The 18,164-nt window shown below is 43.7% G+C and overlaps 1 protein-coding gene across 1 annotated transcript in view; it reads left to right on the top strand.

The window, feature by feature from the left end:
• Positions 1 to 18,164, top strand: part of szt2 (SZT2 subunit of KICSTOR complex) — a 293,641-nt gene that overhangs the window by 204,076 nt on the left and 71,401 nt on the right. The window contains exons 50-54 of the mRNA XM_085978227.1: positions 7,740 to 7,922; positions 11,228 to 11,422; positions 13,256 to 13,425; positions 13,610 to 13,791; positions 15,826 to 15,923. Of these exons, the coding sequence (XP_085834353.1) occupies positions 7,740 to 7,922; positions 11,228 to 11,422; positions 13,256 to 13,425; positions 13,610 to 13,791; positions 15,826 to 15,923 (828 nt within the window). The remainder of the gene's footprint in view (positions 1 to 7,739; positions 7,923 to 11,227; positions 11,423 to 13,255; positions 13,426 to 13,609; positions 13,792 to 15,825; positions 15,924 to 18,164) is intronic.

Here is an 18,164-nt window from a genome sequence, read left to right as displayed (position 1 = left end):
CAGAATCTTGTATGTTTCAGTGAGATCACCTCTCATTCTTCTAAACTCCAGAGAGTATAGGCCCATTCTACACAATCTCTCCTCATAGGACAGCCCTCTCATTCCAGGACTCAATCTAGTGAACCTTTGTTTGATTCCATTGTTCCGTATTTTCATCTTGTGAGCCATTCCATACCAGTAGACAATGTCTGATACAACCCAGCCAGTGCCCAATAATGATAGTCATAAAACACAATTACTGATAGCACAAGCTCACCAATGAATGTGTAGAAGCAATGATACCATCATGACAGTATTTATGTTCTATTTACTGTCTCCCATCATCCCCCATCCTCACTGATCTCCACTGGCAAGTCACCAAATGCATTGAATTTAAAATCTTTATTCTCATCTTGAAATCCGTTCACAAACTTGTCCCACTCTACCTTTGCAATCTCCTCCAGCCTTGCATTCCCTCATGCACCCATCAGTCCCCTGAATTTGGCCTCTTGTACTACTCAAACCCATTCTCTGGAGATTCTTCCTCAAACCTTTCTTCCTCCCCTCTTTCTCTACCTTTAAAAGACTTTTTAAGCCCATCTTTTCAACCAAGGTTTTTGCCACCTATCCCAACTCCTCCTCATGCCTCAAGTTTCTATTTTTTTCTTTACGTAAAGGTGTTATATAAATTAAAAAGCAGACCACAAAGATAATGATCTCTGGATTATTACCTGAGCCAGGAGCAAATTGGCAGAGGGTCAATCGGATCAGGGAGATGAATGCGTGACTCAAAGATTGGTGTGGGAGAAGTGGGTTTCGATTCCTGCGGCACTGGCACCAGTACTGGGGAAAGAGAGAGCTGTTCCGTTGGGACGGACTACACCTGGACCATGCTGGGACCAGAGTTCCAGCGAATCGAATAACTAGGGAGGTAGATAGGGTTTTAAACTAAATAGAGAGGTGGGGGGAGGGTCCCGGTGGAGAGAAATCTAGAATGCAAAAGAGAAAAGACAAGGAAGCAGTGCAGGAAAGTGATTGGGGTAAGGATAACCAGATTGTGTCAGGAAGGGACAGAGCGCACAAACAAAAGAGTGCACGAACAAATAGGGTCCGGGTAAGAAAAAATGGTAATAAGGCAAATAGGGCCATCGTACAAAAAAATGTTGAGATGTCTAAAAAATGTTAAAAAGACAAATCTAATGGCACTGTATCTGAATGCACGAAACATTCCTAATAAGGTAGACGAATTAACAGCGCAAATAGATGTAAACGGATACGATATAATTGCGATTACGGAGACATGGCTGCAGGGATACCAAGGTTGGGAGCTGAATATCCAAGGATATTCGACATTTAGGAAGGAAAGGCAAAAAGGAAAAGGAGGTGGGGTGGCGTTGCTAGTCAAGGATGAAATCAGAGCAATAGTGAGAAAGGATATTGGCTCAGAAAATCAAGATATAGAATCAGTCTGAGTGGAGCTAAGAAGCACCAAGGGGCAGAAAACATTGGTGGGAGTTGTCTATAGGCCTCCAAACAGTAGTGGTAATGTAGGGGATGGCATCAAACAGGAAATTAGAGATGCATGTAACAAGGGTACTACAGTAATCATGGGAAACTTTATTCTACATATAGACTGGCCAAACCAAATTAGCAATAATGCTGTGGAGGATGAATTCCTGGTGTGTGTACGAGATGGTTTTTTAGACCAGCACGTTGAGGAGCCAACTAGGGAACAGACTATCCTAGATTGGGTATTTCACAATGAAAAGGGATTAATTTATAATCTTGTTGTGCGGGGTCCTTTAGGGAAGAGTGACCATAACATGATAGAATTCTTCATTAAGATGGAAAGTGAAGTAGTCTAATCCGAAACTAGGGTCCTAAATCTAAACAAAGGAAACTACAAAGGTATGAGGAGTGAGTTGGCTATGATAGATTGGGGAGCTTCATTAAAAGGCATGATGGTGGATAGGCAATGGCTAACATTTAAGGAACTAATGCATGAATTGCAACAGTTATACATTCCTTTCTGGCGCAAAAACACAAAAGAAATTAAGGATAGTATTAGATCCAAAGAGGAGTCATATAAAGTTGCCAGAAAAAGTAGCAAGCCTGAGGATTGGGAGCAGTTTAGAATTCAGCAAAAAAGGACCAAGAGATTGATTAAAAGGGTAAAAATAGGGTATGAGAGTAAACTTGCAAGGAACATAAAAGCGGACTGTAAAAGCTTCTACAAGTATGTAAAAAGAAAAAGATTAGTGAAGACAAATGTAGGTACCTTACAGTCAGAAACGGGAGAATTTATAATGGGCAACAAGGAAACGGCAGAGCAATTAAACAAGTACTTTGGTTCTGTCTTCACGGAAGAGGACACAAATAATTTCCCAGAAATGCTAGGGAACCAAGGGTCTAGTGAGAAGGAGAAATTAAAGGAAATTAGTATTAGTAAAAAAATAGTGCTGGAGAAATTAATGGGACTGAAAGCTGATCAATCCCCAGGGCCTGATAATCTGCATCCCAGAGTACTAAAAGAGGTAGCCGTGGAAATAGTGGATGCATTGGTTGTCATCTTCCAAAATTCTATAGATTATTGAACAGTTCCTGCAGATTGGAGGGTGGCAAATGTAACCCCACTATTTAAAAAAAGGAGGGAGAGAGAAAGCAGGGAACTACAGACTGGTTAGCCTAACATCAGTAGTAGGGAAAATGCTAGAGCCTATTATAAAGGATGTGATAACAGGACACTTAGAAACTATCAACGGGATTAGACAAAGTCAACATGGATTTATGAAAGGAAAATCTTGTTTGATAAACCTACTGGAGTTTTTTGAGGAAGTAACTGGTAGAATAGATAAGGGAGAACCAGTGGATGTGGTGTATTTGGATTTTCAGAAGGCCTTTGATAAAGTCCCACAAAAGAGGTTAGTGTGCAAAATTAAAGCACATGGGATTGGAGGTAATATACTGGCATGGATTGAAAATTGGTTAACAGACAGGAAACAGAGAGTAGGAATAAATGGGTCTTTTTCGGGGTGACAGGCGGTGACTAGTGAGGTACCGCAGGGATCAGTGCTTGGGCCCCAGCTATTCACAATATATATCAATGATTTGGATGAGGGAACCAAATGTAATATTTCCAGGTTTGCTGATGACACGAAACTAGGTGGGATTGTGAGTTGTGAGGAGGATGCAAAGAGGCTTCAAGGCGATTTAGACAAGTTGAGTGAGTTGGCAAATACATGGCAGATACAGTATAACGTGGATAAATGTGAAGTTAACCACTTCGGTAGGAAAAACAGAAAGGCAGAGTATTATTTAAATAGTGATAGATTGGGAAATGTTGATGTACAAAAGGACCAGGGTGTCCTTGTACACCAGTCACTGAAAGCAAACATGCAGAAGCAGCGAGCAGTTAGGAAGGCAAATGGTATGTTGGCCTTCATTGCAAGAGGATTTGAGTACAGGAGCAAGGATGTCTTACTACAGCTATACAGGGCCATTGGTGAGACCACACCTGGAGTACTGTGTGCAGTTTTGGTCTCCTTACCTAAGAAAGGATATACTTGCCATAGAGGGAGTGTAGCGAAGGTTCACCAGACTGATTCCTGGGATGGCAGGACTGTCGTATGAGGAGAGATTGGGCCGACTAGGCCTGTATTCACTAGAGTTTAGAAGAATGAGAGGGGATCTCATTGAAACGTATAAAATTCTGAGAGGGCTAGACAGACTGGATGCAGGGAGGATGTTTCTCCTGGCTTGGGGGGTCTACAACTGGGGGTCACAGTCTCAGAAACATAGAAGATAGGAGCAGGAGTAGGCCATTCGGCCCTTCGAGCCTGCTCCGCCATTCAATGAGATCATGGCTGATCATCCAAATTCAGTACCCTGTCCCTGCCTTCTCCCCATATCCCTTGATCCCTTTAGCCTTAAGAAATATATCCAACTCTTTCATGAATATATTTAATGAACTGGCCTCCACCGCCCTCTGTGGCAGAGAATTCCACAGGTTCACCACTCTCTGGGTGACGAAATTCCTCCTCATTTCAGTCCTAAATGGCTTATCCCTTATCCTTAGACTATGACCCCTGGTTCTGGACTCCCCGGCCATCAGAAACATCCTTCCTGCATCTAGTCTGTCCAGGCCTGACAGAATTTTATCGATTTCGATGAGATCCCCTCTCAATCTTCTAAACTCCAGTGAGTATAAGCCCAATCGACACAATCTCTCCTCATACGTCATTCCTGCCATCCCAGGTATCAGCCTGGTGAATCTTCGCTGCACTCCTTCCATGGCAAGAATGTCCTTCCTCAGGTAAGGCGACCAAAACTGCACACAATACTCAAGGTGCGGTCTCACCAAGGCCCTGTACAACTGCAGCAAGACATCCTTGTTCCTGTACTCGAACCCTCTTGCTACGAAGGCCAACATACCATTTGCCGCCTTAACCGCCTGCTGCACCTGCATGCTTACCTTCAGCGACTGGTACACAAGAACACCCAGGTCTCTTTGCACTTCCCCGTCTCCCAATCTATTGCCATTCAAATAATAATCTTCCTTCCTGTTTTTGCCACCAAAGTGGATAACCTCACATTTATCCACATTATAGTGCATTTGCCATGTTTCTGCCCAATCACCCAATCTGTCCAAATCGTACTGGAGTTTCATGACATCCTCCTCACAGCATACCCTCCCATCCAGCTTTGTGTCGTCTGCAAATTTGGAGATATTACATCCAATTCCCTCGTCTAGATCATCATTAATATATATTGTGAACAGCTGGGGTCCTAGGACCGATCCTTGCGGTTCCCCACTAGTCACTGCCTGCCACTCGGAAAATGACCCGTTTATTCCAACTCTTTGCTTTCTGTCCGCCAATCAGTTCTCTATCCAAGTCAATACCTTGCCCCCAATCCCATGTGCCTTAATTTTGCAGGCTAATCTCTTATGTGGGACCTTATCGAAAGCCTTCTGAAAGTCCAAATACACCACATCCACTGGTTCTCCCTTATCTATTTTACCAGTTACATCCTCAAAAAATTCCAGTAGATTTGTCAAGCATGATTTACCTTCTGTAAATCCATGTTGACTTTGTCCGATCCTGTCACTGCTTTCCAAGTGCTCTGCTATTACATCTTTTATAATGGACTCTAGCATTTTCCCCACTACCGCTTTTTCTCTACCACCTTTTTTGAATAGTGGGGTAACATTAGCTACCCTCCAATCCATGGGTACTGTTCCAGAGTCTATCGAGTTCTGAAAGATGACCAGCAATGCATCTACTATTTCTAGGGCCACTTCCTTAAGTACCCTGGGATGTAGATTATCAGGCCCTGGGGATTTATCGGCCTTCAGTCCCATCAATTTTCCTAACACCATTTCCCTACAAATACTGATTTCTTTCAGTTCCACCCTTTCATCAGACCCTATGTTCCCCGGCATCTCTGGGAGGTTATTTGTGTCCTCCTTTGTGAAGACAGAACCAAAATATGTATTTAATTGGCCTACCATTTCTTTGTTCCCCATTATAAATTCCCCTGATTCTGACTGCAAGGGACCTACGCTTGACTTCACCAATCTTTCTCTCTTCACCTATCTATAAAAGCTTTTACAGTCAGTTTTTATGTTCCCTGCAAGCTTACTCTCATATTCTATTTTCCCTTTCTTAATTAATCCCTTTGTCCTCCTTTGTTGAATCCTAAACTGCTCCCAATCCTCAGGATTATTGCTTTTTCTGGCCAATTTATATGTCCTCTCCTTGGATCTTATGCTATCCCTAATTTCCCTTGTTAACCACGGTTGAGTCACCTTTTTTGTTTTTTTATGCCAAACTGGGATGAACAAATTCTGTAGCTCATCCATTCGGTCTTTGAATGTTTGCCATTGCCTATCCACCGTGAACCCTTTGAGTGCCATTCCCCAATCAATCCTACCCAACTCGCTCCTCAGACCATTGTAGTTTCCTTTATTTAAATTGAGGACCCTAGTCTCTGAGTCAACTACTTCATTCTCCATCTTAATGAAGAATTCGATCATATTATGATTGCTCCGACCCAAGGGGCCTCGTACAACAAGATTGCTAATTAATCAGGATACGGGGTAGGACATTTAGGACTGAGATGAGAAATGTCTTCACTCAGGGTGGTAAACCTGTGGAATTCTCTTCCACAGAAGGCTGTGGAGGCCAAGTCACTGAATATATTTAAGAAGGAGATAGATTTCTAGACACAAAAGGCGTCAAGTGGTATGTATGGAGAGAGAGCGGGAATATGGTATTGAGATAGAGGATCAGCCATGATCATATTGAATGGCGGAGCAGGCTCGAAGGGCCGAATGGCCTACTCCAGCTCCTATTGTTCTATGTTTTCTTGCACTTTAAAAGGATGCTAATATATTGTTATCAAAGTAGAGGCAGAAAACAGTTAGTTTACTAGATTGTGCCAACTGCTTAAATATACAAAATCAGAAAAGGCTATGGGGGGGAGTTTTAACTCTCAAGGATGAGTGGGTTGTGTGTGGGTGGGAGGTAACATTTTTTTAAATGCTGAAACGCGTCCCGGTTTTAACAGAGACGGTGGAGGGGGAGGTAAAAATTTTTTAAGGAGGCTGCGTGCCTCCATTTTAACTGAATTTTTTTTAAATGCATGGAGGCCGGGTTTCCTGGGGCTCTGGAATCCCAGCAGATAAAAGGAGGCAAGAGGAATTTTCTGAAATATTCTTGGGATGGGGTAAAATTGTTGACCATTTGGCTTTTAGTTTCTCAACCACTACATTGAAGATCAATTTAAATACTTGTTTAATGCCAATTCATTGTTTCCTTGTGGTTTTGTTCGTGATGGTGCATCTTCATTCAAATACGGTGAGCTCCAGCTACAGTGCAGTGTACGATGAACACACTATTGTATCTGTTATGCAGGATAGTTAGCAAGTTGTGTTACAGGTGTGCTTGGTGTACTGACCCTGCACTCATAAATTAACAAGATACATATAAACATGGCCACTGCCACGTTGCTCTTCCACCCATCGTTTTTGTTGTAAAATTTAACAGCACTTCCCAAATGATATAATCGTGGGGTCGGGTATCGCAATTATAATCAAAGCTATTTTGAAGACAAAAATTGCAATTTGCATTTTCATGAATAAAGACGCTTACTATTTGCAGTGTGTCTGTAAGGTTGGCTGTTAACAGAGGGTCTTGACATGACCCGACATGACAACGGCGTTGCTACTTCCATATCCCATGCAAGCAGACTTCACTTCAGTGATTTAATTTGATTCATTTTGATATTCTGCATGTACTTAAAATCCCTTGGTAGAAAACCCCAATGTTTTATAACCCCATGTTGATCATTCTCTAACTGCTAATATGGGGAGATGCATCTCTACATTTCGTGCTGCCGTCTACTCTTCTCATGGAATCCAGTCTTTGAGGCAGGGACAAATAAAAAGGCAAGAAAGGGCATTCTCCAAATTACAGTACATGGATACTAGTGGCTTCTGACTGCCACTAGTATCCAGATTCTTTGGAAAATTTGGGATGAGCTAGTGTTGTACTGTGCATTTGAATGGTCAAGAAAGAGCTACGTACAAACCAAACAAAGCTGTAACATTTCGGTGACAGTGACGTAGTCAAGAGATATTTTGGTTTGATAAACCAATGTATAAATTCAGGTAACACACTTGCTTTGGCGTCACCTAATGAGCTTTATGCACACTCCATGTACTGGTCTTAATTATTTTATTTGATCTGTGTTTACCCCAGGCATTGCCTGTATCGCCTTATCCATTGTGGATCAGCAAGGAAACCCCGTACCGACGACGCAACAGCAAGAACCAACAGACCCTTCCAAACTATGCTTTGCCATGGATCTCATCCAGGAGGCAGACTTCAACAAGTTGACTAGTGCCTCCAGACACGAGAGCAGCTCTGAAGGAAAAATAGCAGGTAGCTAGCACTGTATTTTCAAATCGATAAATATGTGGTTGATTCTTAATGTCCTCAAGGCAACTCGGGGTGGGAATTAAATACTTCCTCGCGCGCATTGCTGATGTCCCCAAGAATACCATTTTTTTTAAAGTTATGAATTTAAGTGCAGTTGTAGAGAAAGATCCACTCCATTATGCTGAAGCTTTTATTTTTTAAATCACTGGTGGTGAATGGAAGAATGAGACTGTGCAGTTGAACTAAAAACATGTTCTGTTACAGCATTAGATGTTTATTTGATTTGTATGATTTCACACGGCCACCGTTTCTTGACAGCTGGGGACTATTGGGAGATGGTGAGGTGAGACTTTTTTTAAACTGTTCTCAAATGTGAGTGAAGCGGACAAGGCTGGATTTAGTGTTCATCCCAATTAGCCTTGTGTGGTGAGTATTCCATCACACCCTTGACTTGAGCCTTGTAGATTGACAGGTTTGAGGGGTCAAGATTTGAGCCACATATCGTAGAGTACCCAGCTTTTGCCCTGCTCTTGTAGCCATGATGTTGATGTGGCTGGTCCAGTTCAACTCCTAGTCAATGATGACCTCTAAGGTGTTGGTAGTGAGAAACTTGGTGATGGTGTCGCTATTGAAGGTTCTGCTTAGTATTCCATAATGTCTTGTATGCCTCAATAAGGTCCCCTTTCAATTACCTCCTCTCAAAGCTGAAAAGTCAATTTTTTTCTAACGTTTTTTCATAACTCTTCCTCTGATACTAGGATGAGTCTCATGGGCCTTCCCTGCATTGCTTCCAGGGCTTAGATAGTTCCCCTGTGTATTTAAAAAAAAAAAAAAAAAACTATTTTTTATTTATGCATTCACGAGATGTGGTTGTCACTGTCAATGCCAGCATTTATTACCCTTCCCTTGTTGCAAAGGTGGCGGTGAGCCGCCGTGAACTGCTGCAGTCCGTGTGGTGAAGGTATTCTTAACAGTGCTGTTAGGGAGGGAGTTCCAGGATTTTGACCTGGTGACGATGAAGGATCGGTGATATGTATGTCGAAGTCAGGATGGTGTGTGACTTGGAGGTGGTGGTGTTCCCATGCGCCTGCTGCCATTGTCCTTCTAGGTGGTAGAGGTCACAGGTTTGGGAGGTGCTGTCAAAGAAGCCTTGGCGAGTTGCTGCAGTGCATCTTGAGGATGGTATTCACTGCAGCCACGGTGCGCTGGAGGTGGAGATAGTGAATGTTTAAAGTGGTGGATGGGATGCCGATCAAGCGGTCTAATTTGTCCTGGATGGAATCGAGCTTCTTGAATCTTGTTGGAGCTGCACCCATCTAGGCAAGTATTCCATCGCACTCCTGACTTGTGCCTTGTAGGTAGTGGAAAGGCTTTGGGGAGTCAGGAGGTGAGTCACGTGCCGCAGAATACCTAGCCTCTGACCTGCTCTTGTAGCCACAGTATTTATGTGGCTGGTCCAATTAAGTTTCTGGTAAGTGGTGACCCCCCCAGGATGTTGATGGTGGGGGATTCGATGATGGGATGTTTTGCTAGTTATAGGTGCTATATAAATGCAAATTATTGTTGTTGGTAATGCCATTGAATGTCAGTGGGAGATGGTTAAGCTCTCTCTTGTTGGAGATGGGGTGGGGGAGGGTGGGGGAAATAGGAAGTGCTCCAGGCATCACGAATTTGGAGTAGGCTTGATGGGCCAGCTGGTGTTTTCCTGCCCATCATTTTCATATGTTTGTATAGTGCTCTGCAGAGGTCACACCTTGAGTAGTGTGGCCTCAGCAGAGCACTATATAGCTTCAGCAAGACAGCCTCAGCTGTGCACTCTACTGATTTGACGGCATAGCTCAGCTCTGTTTGCATTTTGATTGCTGCTCTGCAGTGTACGTCACTCTCGGATCTATTTCAACCTCTCCCTTAGCCAATTTTGACATGGACTAAGTCTGCGGCCCTCTTTTTCTACCAATGTGTAACACTTCCCTGTATTGAGTTTTGTCTTCCCACTTGAAAATTTTGACTAGGTCCTTCTTTAGTTACTTGACTGCTCCCCTGATTTCGTGTAATCAGTGATTTTGACAAACTTACCCTGCACTTCTCAATCCAGGTTACATAGAATTACATAGACGTTACAAGACAGAAGCGGACCGCTGGGCCCAACAGTCCGTGTTGTTCGTTATTCTCCACGTTAGCAGTAGTCCTAATCCGGTGTGTCCACTCTGTTCCCATATCCCTTCGATTCCCCTTTACTTCTACCACCTATCTAACCTCCTCTTAAATGTTGACACGGTTTCTGCTTCAATCCCTAACATTCCACAGCCTCTCAATCCCCTGTGTAAAAGTAGCTTCTCCTGCTCTCATAAATTTCTTACATTTCTGTCCCTTTCTGCTAGACCCCTCAGCCACTGCAAACAGTCTGTTTCTATTTCGTCTGTCCCATCCCTTCATAATTTTAATGTAGTTTAGAAATAGTTTCAATGTCAGCACGTCCACTTTGTACATCTCCCTCAACTGGCATTCCTCTAACCAATGTTCCCTCTCTGCCAATCCCGCGCAGCCCAGGACCGGCTTTACTAATGTTAAATTTCACACATGCGCGAGACTGTGAATGGGCCGCGCAGCCCCTTAGAGGGTGATCATTGCCTCTAACTAGCACCTGCTGCCTACCTTGCACCAATTCCTTAGCACCTGCAAGATTTACCACGGGCAAATGCTACCTTCAGCTTGTTTAGCAACCCATCATGCAGAATTTTAGCAAAGATTTGCTGGACGGTGAGGTACACTACAGCATAAGGTTTTCCAATGTCCACTGGAAAGTCACTTCCTCAAAAAGGTCAAGCGGGTTGGCCAGGCAGCATCTCCCCATTCTGAAATCATCTTGGCTACCATTGTCTAGTTATTTGTTCCTAATGTTCATTCCATTATTTTGCTTGTCACCAATGTAAGGCTAATGGATCCATAATTAACTGATTTTGTCTTGATGCCATTTAAAAAAAAAAGAGGTACTGCCTTGGCTTGTTTCCAACTCAGTGGGACCTGCTCTTCATTTATTGACTCACAAGGACAGTTAGCACTTTGAAACTTTCATCCCTGGTCTCACATGCCCAGAGTGCAGTGTGGTATCTGAGCAGCAGTGTGATTTAACAGGCCTACATTGAGCATTCAGATGTAACCAACAAGCCCCAGATGTTACTGAACAGCATACGAGCACTCGTACAGGTGCACATCACAGTGTGGGCGTAACTGACCATCCCGAGATTGATTGGTTGTACAGCTGAACCTCTTAACCACTGAGTCTAATCACTGTGTTGCCTCCTTAGACCCAAACACCCTTGTACGCTTTGATATCTGGGAACAGGGAAACATTAGTCTACTGCAACTTACTGACAAACTTCAGAATGGTCTCCGTCATGCTCTTTGTGATGTTGTTATGGAATTTCGAATGCTCCAGTGCCCACTCTGTGTGGAGTCCTACTGTCCAGTCATGGTCACACCAGAGAGTGACATCAACAACGGTAAGAGTTTAAAATTCACAAATCAATGTACAGGAAACTCTCTGGTATCCGGCACCGACGGGACCGGGATGGTGCCGGTTGATTAAAAATTCCGGATGACGGAGAGGGTTATCTACTCAGGCTATTTTTAACAAACAAAAATTTTAAAAAATCAAGAAATGTGCAGTATACAATACAGGAAACTTTGTGCTATCCGGCACCGACGGGACCGAGCTGTTGCCGTCCCATCAAAACTGCCGGACACTCCAGCGCTAATGTTGAAACATACGGAGATTTTGAGCTCCGTATCTGGCAACAAACCCTGTTGCCAACAGCTTCTAAACAGTCGGCCGTACCTTGCAAGCGTCTCTGTAGCTTAGCAGCAGCTTCAGCGAGACCTTGCAGAGCCTGACTGGTGGAAAAAAAAGCAACGAAAAGAAAAAAAAACTAACGAAACGGCTCCTGATTTTTGCCGGTGGCTCGAGCATTCCGGACAGTTAACCTCCGGATAAACCAAAGTTTCCTGTAATTGGGTACTCGCCTACAGAATGTTGTGTTAAATGGATGGTGGAAGATGCTTGATTAAGTACAGTACTGCCAGTTGAGGGTAATCCATAACTCTTTAATTACTTAACAGTAAAACAAAACTTACACAGTAAATGACTGTATACAGTACTGTAGTTGACTGTACATTTATTCCAAGTCCTTTTGCTTGGACCAACTTTTGGGAATTCCATAATGCAAGATGGGGGAGATAATTCACGATAAAGATGGAGAGACACACAGAAAAATGGCGGATCGGAAGAGAACACCGGCAGCGCAGGAGACACACAGAAAATGGCGGATCGGAAGAGACTACCGGCAGCGCGGGAGAGTCAGACTCCTGTTATTGAGGTGTTCGGACTTCCGACAGCGCCAAGAAGCCGAGTAGTGGCAGTTTGGAGAACTAACCCAGTCACCGCTGGAGACTTGGAGCGGACTCGGCAACATTTCCGGTTATTGAGGTGTTTTTTTCAAGAGTATGAATTTTGCCGGTTAATAGAGAATTCCTGATATTTAGGTGCCATTTAAACGAGAGTTTCCTGTAGTACAATATAGAGGAAAAATGCTGTTATAAACAATAACCAGGTATTCCAGGTCATTTTTGCAGAGCTGTGGGAATGCTTATTGATACGAGAAAGATGCTCACTGTAAGGCTGGGTTGCAGTTTCAAGTGGGATAGGCATCCAAAACTCTGCTGCCCATATCCTATCCCACACCAAGTCCCGCTCACCCGTCACTCCTGTCCTTGCTGACCTACAATGGCTCCTGGTCCTTAAATGCTTCCAATTTAAAATTCTCATCCTTGTGTTTAAAATCACTTCATGGTCTTGCCCCTCCCTAACTCTGTAACCTGCTGCAACCCTATGACTCCCCAGGACTCTCTGATCTTCTGATTCTGGCCTTGTGCATCCTTGCCCTTCCTTTAGCCCAGCATTGGTGGCAGTGCCTTCATCCACCTATTCCCCATGTTCTCGAATACCCTCCCTAAACCCCTCTGCCTCCACGTTCCTTTCCTCCTTTAAGACCCTCTTTGACTAAGCTTTTGGTCACGCCTCCTAATATTTTCTTTTTGTCTTGGCATCCATTTTTGTCTGATTACACCTCTGCTAAGTGCCTTGAGACATTTTTCTACGTTAAAAGTGCTATATGCAAGTGTTATTGTGGATCAATTGATACAATGTCCCCTTTAGAATCTTTCATACATCCCAGGTTTTCCCTGACTTCCTGTGTGCTACAAATATATTTTTAGTAGCCTTTCCTATTGCAAGCATTTCTTAACATTTAATTCTTTCCTTTTTTGTGACTGGTCAGGTCGACTCAGCAGGTCTGGGTCAGAGATTAAGGAAGCAACTATCCTTTCTGCCAGCACGACTGGAAGTAAAAGCAGTCCTGTATCCGTGCAAATTGTACCTACCACATGTAACCCAGAATCTACCACTCCAACAAGCAAGACAGGCCGACGTAGTTTCTGGGATATGCTGGTGAGTGCCGAAACATTGAGGCCTGTAATGTTACACCCAAAGCGCGAAATGTCGCTGTAACACAGAGTGAATCGTGCGCGCACACCACACCTCAACTGTGGCGGCAAGGTCACTGTGTGTTGCAGAGCCAGGCACACAGTCTTCCTTGAGGTGAAGAATAACTGGGAATCCTTATATGTTTCAGAGTAAGACTGATTTCTCTGACACTGGCACTCCCAAGACCACAGACGACATTGTTCTCGAAAGGACCGATGACAGTCGCATCCGTCGCAGGCACAAAACTGAACATTTGAAGCAGTCCTCAAGTCACGAGCGAACATCCACAGTGGAACTGGAGCAAACGCAGAGGCAGGTGGCTTCAAGAAGGTACAGTCCCCACCACTTACTCCATCCACGTTTATCCCGGACAGTTACCAGGCCTATAATCCGGCAAATGGCGCCAACCATTTGCCAGTATCATACTCGTCAATTACAAAGGTGGCGTTTAAACTGTGTTAGGTGGGCCAGCTATTTTGGGTGGTACGAGGAAGCAGCAGCAATTTAATCTTTTTTGTTTAGTGCTTTTAGAGGGCTTAACTTTTGAACAGTGTGATTTTAAATTTTATTAGCGCTACCACGTTATACCGGCCATTACGTATAGCAGGTAAATCATGTACATACCAACGTGCCCGCTATAAGTGGTGGGGGCTGTATATGACAACTGTCATTGCTTGTAGTTTTTATTTAATTGTGTAGATAGAGGCCAGTGAGTGATATAGCAACAACTTGAAACCATGCAGATCTGATCTGTTGCAGCTTGAGATGCTTATCTGGGAATGTGAATAAAAATTACAAATTCCAGCCCTGGACCCCCAAGGTGGGCCCATTTCTGCCGATCGACAAGCCGATATACTTGCTTTCTCTCTGTGAACCCAACTACTGATTTTTCCCCCAGGCCAGGCATGCAGGAATTCCCACTTGGGAGTCCCCAGCTGTCCTGGCTGGCCTTACTTGGGATGGGCAGAGACTCAACCCCTTAAAAGACCCTGGGGAAACTGCCAGAGAAGGTCAGGAATCACCGTATCCAGGCCTTGGCCTGATATGCAGCCCTTCTGCAAGTCTCGCAGGAATATGCTGGAAAGACCATTGGTGCCAGAAATTTGGGTCCCCACAGGTGAGTACGCGCTGTGTACTCACGCGTAGGGCCAACGAAAGTGCCGGTTTCACGCATGCGCTGGAAGCCGGAACTTCCGTTCCCTTGAAGGAAGGGGTTCACAGGTCAAACACGTGCGCCAGAGCGGCAGCACGTACGTCTGGAACTTCCGATTTTTTAAACAGGTTTTACCGGGAGGGTAAGTCTCCAGCAGCTGCGCGTTTGAAAAGCAGTCGCAAGGCCTGTTTTTAACAAGGTAAGTGGTGAATTAAGTAAAATTAAAACATTTTTTCCACAGGTTTATTATTTTTAAATACTTTAAAGAAAGGTAAGTTTATTTTTAGCCCCTTTAAAAACTGTAATTAATTTTTTCAAAAATTTAAATTGTTTAAAATAGTTATTTTATGTAATTTATAGTTATTGTATTTTTAAAATGTGATTTAAAAAAAAAAAAAATTCATTTGAAGTTTTAGTTAGGTTTTGGGGCCAATCTCTAGTCATAGATTTGACAGGTCTTCCTGTCAAATTTATGAATGGAGATTCCCTGCTACGATTGGCTCTCCATGGCCCACGTAATCCCAGGGGATGCTTCGAACTAACTGCGCCCCTGGGATACGCGAGCACTGCACGCCGGCAGCTGGAGGAGGCCCAGGATCGGAACCCCACGCGGGCCCACAGCACAACGGCAGGCGCGCTAGGTAAGTGCAGGTTGGGGGCTTGCACCCGCGGGAAGCCTCCGACCCAAATTTCTGGCCCCATGTATATTTGGCTACGATATGCCTATCCATATAAGTCTACATCCTGTGCACTAGGTTTCCATAAGTCTTTCTGTAGCAGGAAGGGGATTACTAATCAATACCTTGTGTGTCACTGGACCTTTCTCTGATGGGTATGGGTGATACAATCATTGTTTATAAATATATCCAAGCACTGTATGTTGAGATACAGTGCCAAGGATCAATCTCTCTAATGTTCGCTCTTGTGCACACTCTCTTTTCTATCTGACTTGTATTCTCTAAATCGATGCCTATCATGCAACTGATTAGTAGGTTTTATCAGGTTAATGTCTTTATTTCTATGGGGAGAGATTATTTAATAGTCCTCAATTAATAATGAAAATCAGATAGCTGTTGTTGTCCTAATTTACATAGACAGGTTAGAAATGACTCACTGTTGTAGTGCTCCAGTGTGTGCATGTAACTTTGATATATGCAGGTGAAATGCACTAACAAATAAGGTCATTGCCATTGCCTGTTAACTCTCTGCAGGAAGCGGACTGGCCAGCTGGAGGAAGGCGACCTGGGTTCTCTTCATCAGCTCTTCCATGTCACTTGTCAGCAATGGATGGCATTCATGGGTAGACTGGGTGAGTACATATTCTGGATTCTTTATACAATTCTGAACAATTGCTGTATTTGGACATGAAATACTTAATTATTTTGTCTATCCATGCATGAAGTACTCTGATAAATTAACGACAAATTTTGCCTTTACAGAACCGTTTGTATTTTAACCTGTTGAATAAAATATTAAACCCTAGGTGTCAGCCTTGGCTCAGTGGCAGCTGATTTATTTATTACTGTGATAAGGGGCATGGGACCTGTATGTAAGTGCTGAAAATTAAAGTTAATGGCATTTCTCTATCTGTGATGCTTCTGGGTCCATGATACATTTGGACATATAAAGATGGGCTCTTAATAAATAGAAATGTTTACTGGGTCTTGGATGTACAGCTTAATTGCCCTCGTCCGTCTTTTTGTCCACTAACAGAATATGTTGGTGAAATTGTAGGCCTGAATTAGCTAGGATCCATTAATCTCCCCTTGTATTTAAATTGAAACTACTTCAATTAAAATACAAATCTTTTCAAGTCCAGCTGTGTGAAGCTGCAGGTGCAATAAACTACAACAAACTCAGTGATGTTTACGGCTAGAGTGATGCCATTTGTCTCTCTTCAGAGCTGATTATCCAGCTTTAGCCAGGATGAACCTTAGAGTCAGTGGCTTATTCCACAGCTAGCATGCAACAGTGTCTGGAGCACTGAATAATAGTTAACCAGTACACTAAAGGCCTGCTCTGGAGTTTTTTTCTTTTTGCCAACTCCAGCTGTCCTCTAAACATCATTGAGCTATTGTTCTGCTGTTTAATCAAGAAGAATTGAAATCGGTCTGTCATTAATGTGAGTGAAGCAGATGTAAAGTAGAGGAAGTTTAATGCAATTCTAAAATAATTCTCTATTAATAGACATGAGTAAAGTTTCAACAGTTGTTGAACAGTGGTCCAGATCTACATCATAAATTGCTCCTTCATCTTGGTTACCTAGTGAAGGGGTTTAATTTGTGTCGAGGTTTAAAAAGATAATGCTTGTATTTTAAAAATTTGTTCATGGGATGTGGGCGTCGCTGGCAAGGCCAGCATTCATTGCCCATCCCTAGTTGCCCTCGAGAAGGTGGTGGTGAGCCGCCGCCTTGAACCGCTACAGTCCGTGTGGTGAAGGTACTCTCACAGTGCTGCTAGGGAGGGAGTTCCAGGATTTTGACCCAGTGACGATGAAGGATTAGAGATATACTTCCAAGTCAGGATGGTGTGTGACTTGGAGGGGAACTTGGAGGTGGTGTTGTTCCCATGCGCCTGCTGCCCTTGTCCTTCTAGGTAGAAGAGGTCGCGGGTTTGGGAGGTGCTGCCGAAGAAGCCTTGGTGAGTTGCTGCAGTGCATTTTGTAGATGGTACACACTGCAGCCACGGTACGCTGGTGGTGGAGGGTGTGCCAATCAAGTGGGCTGCTTTGTCCTGGATGGTATCTAGCTTCTTGAGTGTTGTTGGAGCTGCACTCATCCAGGCAAGTGGAGACTATTCCACCACACTCCTTACTTGTGCCTTGTAGATGGTGGAAAGGCTTTGGGGAGTCAGGAGGTGAGACACTCGCCACAGAATACCCAGCCTCTGACCTGCTCTTGTTGCCACAGTATTTAAGTGACTGCTCCAGTTAAGTTTCTGGTTAATGGTGACCCCCAGGATGTTGATGGTGGGGGATTCGGCGATGGTAATGCCGTTGAATGTCAAGGGGCGGTGGTTAGACTCTCGCTTGTTGGAGATAGTCATTGCCTGGACTTTTGTGGTGCGAATGTTACCTGCCACTTATCAACCCAAGCCTGAACATCGTCCAGGCCTTGTTGCATGCGGGCATGTACTGATTCATTATCTGAGGGGTTGTAAATGGCACTGAACACTGTGCAGTCATCAGTGAACATCCCCATTTCTGACCTTGTTAGTGAGTGAATCCCAAACTGAGGCAGACTAGTTGTTGTCGGGTGTGCCTGCTCATTTGGTTGTGAAACTTTGTTGATTTTCTGGAAGTTGTTAACTTGTAGCTTGACTGTGAACATCCCATAAGCAGGGGCTTTTTAAAGTTACAAGTACCATATATGAGAAACTTAACAGGTAATGTGACTCCTTCTGACATGTAATGATAGAATGATGCTATCTACCACCATGTAATGAAGAATTATGAGTGATGGAGCATTAAGAGGTGAGGAAGCTTCGAAAGCTTCCCGATGTTGGCTTTAATGGAATCCTTACCTATAGTACCTGTGCACTCATGAAGATT

This window comes from Somniosus microcephalus, chromosome 3, assembly GCF_052327205.1.
Source record: "Somniosus microcephalus isolate GS21.2 chromosome 3, FLI_Smic_1.0, whole genome shotgun sequence".
Taxonomy (NCBI): Eukaryota; Metazoa; Chordata; class Chondrichthyes; order Squaliformes; family Somniosidae; genus Somniosus; species Somniosus microcephalus.
This window is presented reverse-complemented; position numbering and strand designations above follow the sequence as displayed.